General features: G+C 40.2%; 1 protein-coding gene across 3 annotated transcripts; it reads left to right on the forward strand.

Moving 5' to 3' along the window:
• The first annotated feature begins 1,894 nt into the window (after positions 1-1,894).
• Positions 1,895-14,761, forward strand: sp3a (sp3a transcription factor). 3 transcript variants are annotated; one of them, XM_010879884.4, is made up of 7 exons: positions 1,895-2,051; positions 2,355-2,452; positions 2,624-2,722; positions 7,672-8,887; positions 10,040-10,226; positions 10,550-10,746; positions 12,537-14,761. In XM_010879884.4, exons 1-7 carry the CDS (start codon positions 2,045-2,047, stop codon positions 12,842-12,844), a joined length of 2,112 nt encoding a protein of 703 aa, XP_010878186.2. In that variant the 5' UTR covers positions 1,895-2,044; the 3' UTR covers positions 12,845-14,761. The 3 variants fall into 3 exon arrangements, with proteins under 3 accessions (XP_010878186.2, XP_010878187.2, XP_010878188.2); XM_010879885.5 differs by having other exon boundaries at positions 2,633-2,722; XM_010879886.4 differs by lacking the exon at positions 2,624-2,722.
• The last annotated feature ends 293 nt before the right edge of the window (positions 14,762-15,054 follow it).

The raw sequence follows: 15,054 nt of genomic DNA on the forward strand, positions 1-15,054 counted from the left end.
CAAACCTGGTCAAGAACTACAGGAAACGTAAGATCTTTGTAATTGCAAACAAAGGTTTCTGTACCCAATTATTAAGTTCTGCTTTTCTGATGTATCACATACTGGTCAAGCAATAAAATGCAAATAAATTACTTAAAAATCATACAATGTGATTTTCTAACATAACACGTTTTCCTACGTGCTTTTCGGGTTTGTTTTTGCAAACTTCAGCCGGGCTTGGATGTTTTTCTTTGTAAGAAAAGGCTTCTGTCTTGCCACTCTACCCCATTCAAATGAAGAATACGGGTGAATGTTGTCACATGTAGACCATAAACCACATAGAGGTGCCTTGATATTACAAAGTGGTTATGAACATAGAACACTAAACTAATGTAATATTGTCTCATACATACTCAGCTTGAAGACAATCAGCATCCAGGAGCGAAACTAAATGTTGATAAGATGAAAGCTGAGTTTACAATATCAGACATTAGAAACTGGGTATTTTGGATCCTGGATGCTGATTGTTGGAAATATATGTTTATCGGTGTAGGTGAATAGTGTGGTAATATGAAACTTTATACTTTGGCTATGACAAAAACACTAAGTGTTCTAATTGCATTGGTAATTGGTTTACAATAGCAATAAGGTACCGATTGGTATCTGGTACAATATAGTTCAATAAATCAAAGCTAAAAGCTGTATCAAGGCACTCTGTGTTACACTGTAATTAAGAGCAGGCCTTAGCCTGATATACCAGCACAATACCAGATCCCCTCATGTCTGTTTGCTTATATATAAACTAGGTACTCTGAGTGACAATGTATTTGGAAATTGGACCAATCTGTAAATTCAGCTGCAAACCCACAACAAGCAATAAACTTAGCCATTATCTGTACCAACACTCGACTCTGGAAAGTCTGTGTAAATTATAGATTAATAAATACCTGTTATACTTTGGCTGGCATTATCTACTTTGGCTAGCTACATGTTATGCAAATTTAGAGGTAAGTGGGTGCAAATGAGAGTGTCAATAATGAAAATGTATGATGTCATCAAGGAGTATCATATCATGAAAATGTATATACATGTTGAAAAGTTGTTGGAACTGTAGACAGATTGCCTGGACCAATTAATATAATATTCATGAAACCAAAATGTGTACACACATATCAATGCACACCAATCTACGTATACAGCACTGGGCAACAGACTTAGGCCACCTCAGGAAAAATCTTTTTTTGTTTTTACATATTTTGGCACACAAAAATCATTAAGATAACATATTAACATATGAATAAAAACGCTGTAAATGGATTCCCTATGCATTCATTATTGAATGTGGATACTGTATGATTTTTTGATTAATAAATATTAAGCAATTTCCCCCCTCAAATTGGATATCATGATTGACACTGGAACTATGACACTTGTATTGACAGTGAAAGGCTATATATCTTACAATGTAAATGTGGACTTTACAAAAAAAAAACATAAAATGTAATGCATTTATACGACACATTTGTTCTGTGTCGCAATTTTATTCTGTATTTAAAATAGTACAACATAAATGGGATCAAATCTTAGCTATAGACAGTTTGTTCAGCTAACACCAATCTTCGTACTCCTTGTAAAAAAACAATAACTGGCACTAAACATATTGTCAACCCAGATATTTGAACTACATTGCCGATGTAAAAACTTAGAAAAAGTAAACGTTTATCTTTAGGCAACATTATCACTCCTGTCACCATATTGTTCTAGTTAAAAGAATAATAAACAGGAAGGGAATTAGTCAGAAGATGTCTGACATATACACTGTCGAATGATAATGCAGGGAATAAAAGAAGGTAACCAATTGGACCTAAGAAGAACGGCGGGATTTCCTGTGCGTGACGCAAATTTCTGAGTCAATCTTGGAGGCCCCACCCTTTGTGTCTCCTGCACCGTCAATCAAAATAGAAAAAAATTACTAGATTCACGGTTTGCAGCCCGCCTTCGATTAATGTAACCATGTTTGGCGTGTGATAATACTGAGATTCTGCGAAATAAAATTATTCACGCAATGACTGGTATGTAGCTAATATTCAACCTAACCATTGGTATGTGCACACGTTAGCTAAGCTAATGTTAGCTAGCTAACTGGCTAATCTTTTTCAACAGCTTAGCCAACAGTAAACGTTAGCCTGCATGCTAGCTACAATTATTATATACGTAACTACGGCTTTACTTTGATCAAGTCCACATCGTAGCTGCAACGAGTTTCAGTCCAGTTTGAATAGCTTAAGTAGAAATACATTTGCTGCCGTTTTCCGTGTTGAGATTAAAATTAACTGCTTTGTTTTGCTTCGTTTCCTTCTTACTGTGCATTGTAGCCCCAGAACAGCCAGTGAAACAAGAGGAAATGGCTGCCTTGGAAGTGGACAGCAGTCAAAGCGACTTTCTGCAGCAGGACGGTGACACGGGAGATCAGGTACTGTTTAGAAATTGCCCTCGTGTGCTTCTCGGTCAGGGTTTCAGTAAGTGCGTGGTGCTTTGTGAAGTTCACACGTTTTAAAATTTGTAGTATAATTCGAACTTCCTGTGTGGCTCCGGACTAACGGCCACCCACTTTCTTCCTTTTAAACCCGCCCATTGTGGGTAGGACACTCAGCCGTCACCACTCGCTCTGCTGGCAGCTACCTGCAGCAAGATCGGTACGCTATCGTCAGAGGAGGATAATAACGGTGCTGCCGCTGTTGTGGTAAGTCACCACCTCTGGCTGTGCTATTCGACTAAAAATGTAGCTATCGTTAATCAATATAACGCGGGTGGTGGCGGCAGAGTTGTAGTCCTGCATATTGTGCTCGTGTGATTTCCTTCAGTACCTCAGCTTACAGTTGCCCCTCTAAATCCAAACCATCCGTTTTAGTTCCTATTAATCTGCAAGCTTTATAATGTAGCAATTATATTATTTATTGTCAATATGCCTGCAGTGTACTTTCAAAATTAGTAAATAAGAACAAGCAACCAAAGAAATGTCAAGCCAGGAACGATTCTGGATTGATACTCAATCTTCTCCTTCTCAAAACACATTTGAGCCTTGGAGCCTTCCTCCCCTTTGACCTTTTCCATTATGGAATCAACTAGCTAATCAGAGAGATCATTACCAATAACCAGCAGCCATGCTTATATTAAATATTAGCAATTATTCTGTGCAGTGTAGAATTTTTTATTTTTTTACCAAGATCCCAAATGACATGTGTGTAAATGTAGAGACTATTGGGCATAAGTTTTCCAACATTTTGAGAAATTGGGTTTTACCATCACTTTCTGACCCCACAGGTGTGTGCTCAATGTTGTTGGTTGATGCCTGAGAGTGCAAGCGACAGCATGTGTTCGCTAACCAATATAGTAGTGACAACCACTATGAATCAGGCGTGTGGAGCAATGCGTTCTAAGGGTGCACTTCTTCAGTTAGTGAAAACAGAGTTTTCAGATTGTCTTGTGAGCATTTTTTCTACTGGCACTTTGTAGATTTATGTGTGGGAAAACTGTCAAATGGAATGCAACCCTGATTTCAGTCTATTACAAAAGACTGCTGTGTATGGGAACCTTTATGGCTCAAAGATGGTATCTTGGTTTGAAATAAGACTGGGTTGTGTTGCTTTTAATGGGGAAACATTTCTTCTGTGCCGGTGCAAAGTGAATTTTGCTTAAAACACTTTTCCGTAAGCATCTATTGGGGGAGGACACAAGAAGACTGTCGGCAGTAGCTATGTCCAAACAAATTCAATTCGCAATGTTGCACGGGTAAGTTGTGACTGACTGATCTATAAATAATAATGACATGTTATGCAAGGTGATTTATAGATCAGTCAATCAGCAGTTACCTGAAGCTATTTTAATACTCTCGAACACAGCCTCTGATTATAATTCCAAATTATTCCTGGCTAGGTATTTCTTCGGTTGCTTGTAAAAAAAAATCTTTGGAACTACATTTTGTCCATAAGGACAGTCACTTATATAGGTGCTCAGCGACCCTCCATATTTAAGTAATACACTTTGGAGATCATGATGCTTGCAGTGCCGTCTGGTAGGTAGAGTATTCCTTACCTTAGAGGGGAACTCTATGTCTGGGTAGCAGAGGTGTGCTCACAATTTGAACTTAATTAAAAGACTTACTTAGATAATACTTCAATCAAATAAAAGCTGGCCTATTAATAAATTATTTAGAGAACTAAAGTATTAGTTTGTTAATTTGTACATCTTTTTGTAAACTGTCACACCAGAAAAATAACTGTTTTCTCTTCAGTTGTTGTCTTGCCATCGTCATCGTGTCAATGTGACATTTTACCTGTTATACCAGCAACCCACCCAAATCCCCTTTATTTTACCTGTTATACCAGCAACCCACCCAAATCCTCTTTATTTTACCTGTTATACCAGAAACCCACCCAAATCCCCTTTATTTGACCTGTTATACCAGAAACCCACCCAAATCCCCTTTATTTTACCTGTTATACCAGCAACCCACCCAAATCCTCTTTATTTTACCTGTTATACCAGAAACCCACCCAAATCCCCTTTATTTTACCTGTTATACCAGCAACCCACCCAAATCCTCTTTATTTTACCTGTTATACCAGCAACCCACCCAAATCCCCTTTATTTTACCTGTTATACCAGCAACCCACCCAAATCCCCTTTATTTTACCTGTTATACCAGCAACCCACCCAAATCCCCTTTATTTTACCTGTTATACCAGCAACCCACCCAAATCCCCTTTATTTTACCTGTTATACCAGCAACCCACCCAAATCCTCTTTATTTTACCTGTTATACCAGCAACCCACCCAAATCCTCTTTATTTTACCTGTTATACCAGCAACCCACCCAAATCACCTTTATTTTACCTGTTATACCAGAAACCCACACAAATCCCCTTTATTTTACCTGTTATACCAGAAACCCACCCAAATCCCCTTTATTTTACCTGTTATACCAGCAACCCACCCAAATCCCCTTTATTTTACCTGTTATACCAGAAACCCACCCAAATCCCCTTTATTTCATCCTTATTTATATTCACAAGACACAATGAACATGCGTGTCAGCCATTGAGAATTGAGCCTTGGTGATTCTTTAAGCTTGAACGCTGACATTGAATGTGACGCAATGAAAGTAGTATAGCAGTTATATTTAAAGAAAGGCATTCCTTTATGGCTGATGGGAGCACCTGAGACTCATTGGCTTTAGTTTAGCACTGCCATTAATGTGCCATTGATTTGAAATTCATGTTAATTTAGCCTGTCAGCTTGATTAGTGTTGTATGACTCTTACTCAAATAAGTTAAATTCACTTGTTAAAGGTAACCCTGTTATAACTTATTCATACACTGATAAACTTTGGAAAAATATATATAATAGCCCATTGCTAAGGATGAGAATTGCTCTACTGATCAGACCCAAAATAAAGTTCCCTGAAGATAGGGCAGTTAAAATATTCCCCTACATATTAAACAAAAGATTACATTTATTTTCTCCCATTCAGAATCAAATGTATCCTGCATTTTCGGATTCACTCTGACAAATTATTTTCATATTTACTGGTGTCTGGTATCTTTATAAAATTGTCTTGCTGACATAGGTCTGTTGCCTTTTTGCAGTCACAGCCCTCCTAGCTTGGCCTACTAAATTCCGATAACTAAACGAAGGGATGCTTGTTGAATTATCTTAAGTACATGCTGTCAAAAGCAACATTTTCCAATTGTGATGGGAGTAACTGCTAACCATAGTCTTGACAACATTGCAGCCGACAATAAACCACCATTTTTTAGAAACCCAGTACAGAAAGCATGGCCTTGACTGCTTGACTAAAATTTGAAGGAACATTTCTGTAAAACACGCATCCATTCCCTTTGATAGCTTACATAACTGCATCACTAGACCCTTCATCTGCTTCAGTGTGCTGTGGTTCACAGTGCTGTGGCAGGACAGTGTGTTGGTAACGCCTGAGCTGGCAGAAATTGGCCAGTGTAATCGGCTGTCAACATTTAAAAAATAAATATAATGATATATACATCTGTGTAACTAAGTGTTTTGATACAATGTAATTGTAAAAGTGAAGCCCCCATAGAGAAACTAGAAAAGTACTAGTTCCTCCAAAAATGCACTTAGTAAGTAGCTCATTACCAGCCATCCCTGGGGACTGAAACCGTGTGAATAAGTTATTCCCAAAAGCACTCAGGCTGCCCTGTGTGTCCCGCTCAGTCATTTCTCTTTTTCAAGTCGGAACATAGGCAAGCCCAAATGTGGTTAGCCAGAGCAGAGTGTGGTAATTGGCTGAGGAAACATAGGCTACCTCCATCCAGGGATTAGAAATGCTGTAGCAGTCAGAATTGCCCTATTATCCCGACTGCTACACTGAGAAGATTTAACGACTGCTTGCTTCTAAGTAAACTGCAGTATTATGTTCGCATGCTAGCTGTGGCCACAACAGCCATTTTGGAATTGCAGTGTCAGCCAATCAGCTCCTTTTGTTGTTTTGTTTGCACATCATGTGCTATTACAACTGAATATCTTTTCCTTGAATTGAGGTTTTCCAAGTCATATACCGTGCTGGGCTATGTCCGAATTTAGGCACAGCCCAATTCTAATTGAAAGGATAGAAATAAGAGTAAAGCCCTCTGACTGTCATGCAGTGTGTTCTAGGGCTGTAAATGTACACATTTCTAACCGTGTGGTTCGCAAGTGAACCCAAATTAATACATTTGAAAAAAAATTGAAAATAAAAGCTAGCTACACTGTGTTAAATGTCTGTTGAATAACTGAGCTGAGAAAAAAACACAAGAGGCTATTCAGTTTTTCATACGTCGAGACGTGTGGTTTTGCATACGTCGTAATCAAAATTCTGATACTTGTTGGATCTTTTCCAACGTCAGTTTTGTGAGCTGAACCCGAGAAGAAACCGCTGAAAAGGTTGTTGTTGTGGTTGGCTGTTGATAAAACAACATTATAGAATCCTCCAGCTTCATTTAAATCTCCAGTTTAGCAGCAATTTGGCATTCCACTAAACTAAAACAGTGATTGGCAGTGTTGTTAATAAAACAGTAACTGTGTGTCGCCACTTTTTGACAAGAGTAGATAACGCAGCAGTGAGCTAACACCTCAAACATGTTGACACTAGTGATTTGTAGTTTGCGAGCAATTCATTCTATTTGAACAACCGTAGTGTCTTTTCAACTGAATCATTCATGTCTTTTGACACAAACTTTGACACAAATTTTATTTTCAGTAACTGTTGACAAAATTTTTGTGCTGTAGTGAACTTACCAAACTGTGACCCTCACAGCTTATTAAATACCCTACCGTGGGTTGGGATTACTGTTACACACTAAATGTGTTCCAACAAAATGGATCTGGTTCACTCATAATTAAGTTAGGTTTCAGTGTGAGTGAACAATTGCAGACAAATATTTCTTTATGAAAAACCTCGGAAACACTCTTCAAATATGTTAGTAAAACTAGTGATCTCTTTATCCTGTATTCTTTATGAATTGCTAGGCTATAATGTGGAAATATAGTTAAAATGTAATTGAATGACAACACATCATGCCATGCCTCTGTAATATGAGTTAAAACTGCAATGCTGAGTATCTGCTCAAGTGCATTGTTTTAATTAAACTGTAAACAGTATTTGTTCTTCTGCAGACAACAGACCTCACATCCATCCAGTTACCAGGGAACCCAGATAGATGGGAGGTTTTGACCCCAACAACAACAGTGAAGCAGGAGCCCGGCATGGTGCACATCCAGAGTCAAGGCCTAGTGACATCAAACGGACAGTATGTTCTTCCTCTCCAGACCCTTCACAGCCAGCCCATCTTTGTGACATCGGGAAGCGACGCTTCCGCCAACGCAGTGCCTAGCATTCAGTACATCCAGACAGCGGATGGACAGCAAATAAGCTTCTCCACCTCCAGCGTGGAGGGGGCCACTCTGAGCCAAGATGCCACAGGGCAGATTCAAATCTTGCCCGACGGGACTCAAACTATAAGTGTGACGGGTGCGTCAGCTGGAGACATCCTGACTAACAACCAGAACCTCATACCACAGACTGGTCATGTCCAGCACCTGCAAGGGGTTGGCATTGGCAACTCCACCTTCAACAACCACGCTCAGGTTGTCACTGATGTGCCTATGGAGCTGCCGGGGAACATCACCTTTGTTCCCATTAACAGTGTGGACCTGGACTCCTTGGGGCTCTCTGGTGCTCAGACTATTGCGACCGGGGTTACGTCTGACGGCCAACTGATTATGACCAGTCAGCCCGTGGACAACTCTGAGAGTTTGGAGAAGACAGGAGACCAGCTCTCGCAAACTCTCTCTGTAAATGCCTCGAACGCTAACGTGGACATGTATGTGCCAGCGTCCAACGCCCAGCTGCCTGAGACCGCGGATGGGACGGCTGTTCTATCGCAAACCGATGAGCAGACGGACCCCTCCGGTCTCCAGGGCGGCTATGTTCAACACAATCAGCTCCAGAACATCCAGGTGTCCTCAGGCCAGTCCATCATTCAGCTGCAGCAGGTGCCCGTGCAGAGCAGCGATGGTCAGGTGGTACAGGCAGCTGGGGGGCAGAACGTTCAGCTCATCAACCCAGGAACTTTCATAATCCAGGCCCAGACGGTCACAGCCTCAGGCCAGATCCAGTGGCAGACCTTTCAGGTGCAAGGGGTGCAGAACCTGCAGAACCTCCAGCTGCCTACCAACCCAGCCCAGCAGATCACCCTGGCCCCTGTACAAACGCTGTCTCTGGGCCAAGGAGCAGCGCAGCAGATCCCTAACCTGCAGACGGTGACCGTCAACTCTTTAGCCCAAGCGGGCATTCAGTTTCAGCAGGTGGAGGAAAACGACAGCCCCGGAGGTACGCTCCTTACACCATAATCATCAGCACTCATGAAAGGGTTTGTTGTATGTAGGACACTGTGTGGGTCTGATTGAAAGCTAATCCTGAGGAGCCAGACTAGTTTGTGTATCGGGTCAGCTGTCTTTAGCCTCTTAAGCCATCAGCCATACATTTTGCCTTGTGGTTAAAATAATTGTTAGAGAATCAATCTAGGCAAATTAGACGTTTTCCCCGTAATTAGCTTCTCTACTCCTTAGCCCGCTTTCCAAAACATCAGATATAAACGAAGACATGATAATGCGATGGGTTTTCAATGGGTTTTTCGCAGTTTTCAAAAACCTTCTGTACTATCACTCCAGAGCCCAATCCCCATAAAATCTTTTATGTAGCGTCCGTGTGTTTTCTTCTTTAAACGCTATATTTTCATTGGCTGCTCTGAGCCAATGAGCGTGCACAAAAAATAAAGCCACCTCTAGGCCAAACAAAACCACACTAGAGTTTAGCTAGACATGTATACATGTTGCCAGGTTTTTTTGATGTAGTAGTCTGGAAAATATGACATTGTTAGAATCTCATCCGTAGATGCTACATGCCAAGTTATATGCAGATCAGTCACTGTGCCAGGGGAGTAGGGACTTCTGGGTTTTAGGTCCTAGTGCCCAGTTGGTTTCTTGTGTGGAGGCGGACCAACCTACCAAATGTCACAACTCTTGGTGAGACAGGGTTTAGGACGTGAGCTTTTCAAAATGTCCTATCATATCACTTGTTATAATGCCACCATATGGCCAGTTGGCTTGGCTTTCCATGGGACTGTGTAAACCAGTGTCATTTAAATGTTTTCCAAGATCAGCTTTTGTTCATGGCGGAAACTGAAAGAAATAACAAAAATATGTTTCCTGACATATTGTTTAACAGAATAGATCTGGAGGACATTGTTAATCGTTTTAAAAGCAATGTACTCTTTTAAGCATTGTTTCTTTACTCTGTTACATTACATTGTCAACTTCTAAGAGGGATTTAAAAAAATAAATCAAAGCCCACCCGTCGTAAAACATCTTGTTAAATGCGTTTAACGAAGAGGCACTTGTCACTTTGTGGCTTCCGCCGACTATTTGTCATTGTTAAAGCTTGTGTTGGTGTTGACGTGGATCAATGACTGTCTCTCTCCAGACATCCAGATAAAGGAGGAGCCAGACTCAGAAGACTGGCAGCTTGGCAGTGACTCCACTCTCAACCCCAGCGACCTGTCTCACCTGCGGGATAACCTGGGGGACGAGGAGGACCAGCTGGGCGAGGGTGGCAAGAGGCTACGCAGGGTGGCCTGCACCTGCCCCAACTGCAAGGAGGCTGGGGGGAGGTGGGTCAGCTCCTGCTGTTTCTGCCCACTGCTTCTAGCCACCACGGAAGTGCTCAGCACATTGTAGTTTGCTAGATGCTATCGTCCTTATTATAAAGGAAAAATACATGTTTTCGCACATTTTGTATTTACTCCATTACCCCCATTGGCATTACCAACACAGTCCTGCCGGAGACAGGAGTCCTTCATCTATGTGCTTGTGCCCCTCCATAATGGCATGTCTTCGGTGTTGACCGATTATCCACATTGGTGCTCAAAATACAGAAAAGGACACCAGGCTCAGGCTATTTGAGTGTGTTTAATGAGAGCCTGTGTTCTTCCAGAGGGTCTAACATGGGGAAAAAGAAGCAGCACATCTGTCACATCCTGGGCTGTGGGAAGGTATACGGGAAGACGTCCCACCTGCGAGCCCACCTGCGCTGGCACTCTGGAGAGCGGCCCTTCGTCTGCAGCTGGATGTACTGCGGGAAGAGGTTCACACGTAGCGACGAGCTGCAGAGACACAGGCGAACACACACGGGTGCGTCCTCACTCACATCTACATTCGCGTCTCGCATCTCACTTCCCTTGTTGGTTGCCTCCACATGAAGTGCCTTCTGTCTTCAAACCGACGTCTCTCATTACAGTAGCATTCGTCCTTTTATTTGTGTGTCTGTTATCAATGCTAATGATTCTTGTAGATGGAGAGCATTTTTTTTCTCTCTCTTTGTTGTTTTGTTTGTTGGGGTCTAGATTCAATAATTAGTTGACTAAGTCCAGTAGTTGGACGAAGGAATCTGACTTCGGTCAATTTGATAAGTCACTTATGTACAGTATGTTGGCCCTTAGTGTAAATGTGCTTGACTGCTCTGTGTGAGCACACCATTCTTACTCACCCTACTGGGAACATTTGGGAACCTGTAGTCCATCCCAGTCTCTCATCTGGCTATGTATACCAGGCAGAATTGACGTCAAACCGTTTGCAGTAAAAACGCTGCGCTACAAACAATGGTTAAGGGTTCAGGTTTGGTAATGGTCCTGTGTGGTTAATGTTAGGGTAAAGGTCAGGGGTATGGTTAGAATACAAAAACATTGTACGTCTCTCGTGACTCAAACTTACAAGCATGGCTGGGTTTGCAGGCCTACACAGTGCAACCCAGAACGCAGAAGAAACAATTAAAAGAGAAAGAGATATTGAAAACATATTAGCTGATGTATTCAAATGATGTTCACCACAAAAAACATCTCAGTACCCCTAATGAATTAGATCGCTTTGGTTCATGGTTTTGTTTGGACTCGGTCCATTCAAAAGTCATGACTAGATTTGTCTAATTGCTGCTGTTGCTATATTGGGTTTTGCTTGGAGCAATAGGATTATGTAGTTGCCTCGTGTTTTATGGTTAGTTATATATTACTTTGTTTTCATGAAATGAAAGGAAATTTCAATAGAACAAGTGATTTTATTCACGTGGAGTACTAAATTATTGCCTAAGAAAAAAAAAACATTGCTTTCAGGCTGTTCTATAAAGGAACGTATGCGACTGATGTGTGATGATCTGATTAGAACAGATGAATTAACATTTAAATTGTACCAGGGAACTGTCTACTGTACCATAGTATACATCACAGCATAGGCTTGTCAAACTGAAGAACAGTTTTCCTCAGATTCTTTCATTTCTCTCTACTTTTCTACTCGTATACTGAACAAAAATATAAATGCCACATTTATATGATGTACAGTTCATAAAAGGAAATCATTCAATTGACAGGAACTAATTAAGCCCTAATCTATGGATTTCACTTGACTGGTAATATATGTGCAAATTAAAATGTTTATTTTTTTTTATTTCAGCTTATGAAACAGAACCATGATGTTATGTTGCTTATATTTTTGTTAAAGGGTAAAAGCAAGACCACAGACTGTGTTATTTTTTTTGTGTTGATTTATTAAAATAATCAGACAATCTTTTTAAAACCCAAATGTATATTATTAGCGTAGCCCCAGAATGTATATTATTATAATTTTCCCAGGCCTCAAAAACATTGATGTCCTGTGATTTAAGCAGGGTAATTAAAAAATTATGACTCTTATAGCAAAGAACTGAAATTATCGTTTTGGTATGAAGTAGTGTTTTGTTATTGAATATCATGATACTAAACCTGGTATCAGTATCCAATTCAGATTTCTGGTATTGTGACTTCATGCAACAATTCTTGTGTATTTTGCTTAATGGGGTAAACAAGGTGTCTATCTTGGAAGCTTTTTACAATGTGGCGGTCTCTAATGTTTGTCCACTGTAATTAACCAATCATTCTCTGTCTCTGTTGCAGGGGAGAAGAAGTTTGTCTGTCCGGAATGTTCCAAGCGCTTTATGCGGAGCGACCACCTGGCCAAACACATTAAAACTCACCAGAACAAGAAAGGAGGCATAAACTCTGTGAGCAGCGGCGTGGTGGCCTCCATGGAGTCCACGGGCTCGTCAGATAGCATCATCACAGCCGGGAGCACCACCCTCATCCTCACCAACATCCAGCAGGGTTCCAGTAACGCCCAGGACATCCTGGCCAATGCCGAGATCCCCCTGCAGCTGGTGACCGTGGCAGCTGGAGAAGTCCTGGAGATGGCTGAGTCACAGTGACACTCGTTAACTCTCCATGAACTTCTGCATCACTTATTTTCTCTGCTCGTTTTTTTTATATACATATATACATACATGAATATATATATATATATATATATATATTATATATATATTTGAAGAAGAATACTCCAAGTCCATAAGTAGTCTTTACTGGGGCGGGGGTGAACAATAGCATTGACTGTGGTTCCAATACATACACACTGAATGCCTTATTTTGTATCATATTGTGTAGTAAAAAAAAAAGAAAAAAAGAAAGTGGAATGGCATGTGGTTAAAATACTGTCCGGTGTTTTCATGTTTGAGTTAAACATCTTAAAAGAATGGTACAGAAATGAGGAGATCAGATATTGCCAGTCTAAAATCCCTGGTTAAGTTGTGTTGTGACGATGGCCATTGTAAGGACTCTGTGTCAGATTCCTTTAAGCAAACATGTTAACATCAGGTGTGATACCGGTTATTGTCGGGGAAATACGTTTTTGCTTCTGTCCAAATGTGTCTTCATGTAAATGTTTTAATGTAATCAATTTTATTTTTGTGTCCCGTCTTCCTTTCCATGTTTTTGTCACGTGTGCTTGCCTAAAACCTTTCAGCAAGCTGTACCCCCTCCTGCTCGGTTGTGTCCTGGATTATACTGCAGGGGCATATGGAAACAATCGTGTATTTAACACTTTGTATAATGACTCCTTCTGAACTACATTTGATCTGATGTTGTAATATGAATTTCTGGCAAATCAAGTATTTTGAGTGAACAGTTATTTATAGTAAGCTTTGCATAGTAACCTGGTTTTGTGGTATCTCAAACTGCAATCTCTTTAAATTGCTTTTTAATTGTGTATAATGTAATATTCAAATGTTTGTTTTTATAAAGCATAATTTGTAAATGATTCCCAATTTAAAAGCAGTGATTTTTATAAATAAAAAAAAAGCCATGCTACGGGGTTGAATTGCCAAATGTGACTGTAATCTCAGGGTGAATTGGTCAAGCAGTTCTGTCAGATTGCACAGTAGAGCAGTCCTCCCTGTATCCCCTCGGGCCACTGTGGGACGTTGCGTAGATGTTATTTGATGGACCAAAAGCTGAGGTGAATTATGCTGTCACCATGTTACCTAAGCTCAGTAAGCGGTGCATGTCAGGGTCTTCAGAAAACAACTCCCCTTACCTTGATGTAATAGTTAGGTAAATAGATGCATTCTGCTCAATCAGTCCCATAAAATACACAAGTGAAATGGTGTCACTGTATTGCCGAACACGGTACTCTGTTAATCACGCTGTTCTATTCACTTGCAGTTTGATAATGATCCTTTTGTATAAAACCTTTTGTATCCTGCCCATGAAACTGTGTTGACTATACTCTCTTATCTCGTGTCAGTAAATGTGTATGTCTTTGTCATATTACTTTTTGTTGGAGTGTGTTTTGACACCATTTCCTGTAGTAATGTATCTGTGTTTTTTACCCAGATTATGAAGTACCTGCTGCTGGAATAGTTTCTGCTAGTGAATGCTTCTGGAAAGTTGTTTTCGTAAGGCCAACTAACAAGAGCATAATGTAAATCGGTGAGAAAAACTAGTGTTATGTAAATGACCACATTGGAGTACAAAGGCTAAAGTTTAGTTCAGTAAGAAAATGGTGGGTTTAGTTCATCGAAATTATTTATAAGTTATCATATCGTTTGTGGTAATTTACAAAACACACTTTTGCCTCAGATTCGCATATGCAAAGAATATCAAACAGTTTGAATTGGGAAGGTTGTCATGTTAGGAGTCCTCATTTCCTTATAAAAATGTTGTAACAGTATTCATTTTGCTGAGTTTATTTTCTTTAAAAAAAAATGGCAAAACAATTGTACAATGTCCACTTTTTGAGGGCAGCTTGTTATTTCATACTAAAATAACTAAACATTTATTATTAGTAACCTGTCTTGTTATTATTGTATAAAATCATTATATGAGGATGACTTTGAAATAGATCGTTGTGGCCATACAGTCTGATCTGGTCAAGCATGGATTCCAGATGTGGCGTTACCAGTTCTGTACATCACGTTTTGTAAGTATAATTTTGATGCAAGATAATCGTTACTTGTGATCAGACATGAGGATGTTATTGGTGGTTTGCCAAGATTTCTCAACACATTCCCATTAGACGTTTAGTCTTGGCTCCTCTGTTGGCAGTCCAGTCCAGTAGATGTCACTGCAGCCAAAGGAGCAA

The sequence above is a fragment of the Esox lucius genome, chromosome 16, assembly GCF_011004845.1.
Source record: "Esox lucius isolate fEsoLuc1 chromosome 16, fEsoLuc1.pri, whole genome shotgun sequence".
In the NCBI taxonomy this organism is placed as follows: Eukaryota; Metazoa; Chordata; class Actinopteri; order Esociformes; family Esocidae; genus Esox; species Esox lucius.

Bases quoted from the DNA above. Each gene is read 5' to 3' on its own strand.
- sp3a (XM_010879884.4), top strand. The intron at 2,453-2,623 runs GTACTGTTTAGA...CATTGTGGGTAG, and splicing joins ACGGTGACACGGGAGATCAG to GACACTCAGCCGTCACCACT. The intron at 10,747-12,536 runs GTGCGTCCTCAC...TCTCTGTTGCAG, and splicing joins ACACAGGCGAACACACACGG to GGGAGAAGAAGTTTGTCTGT.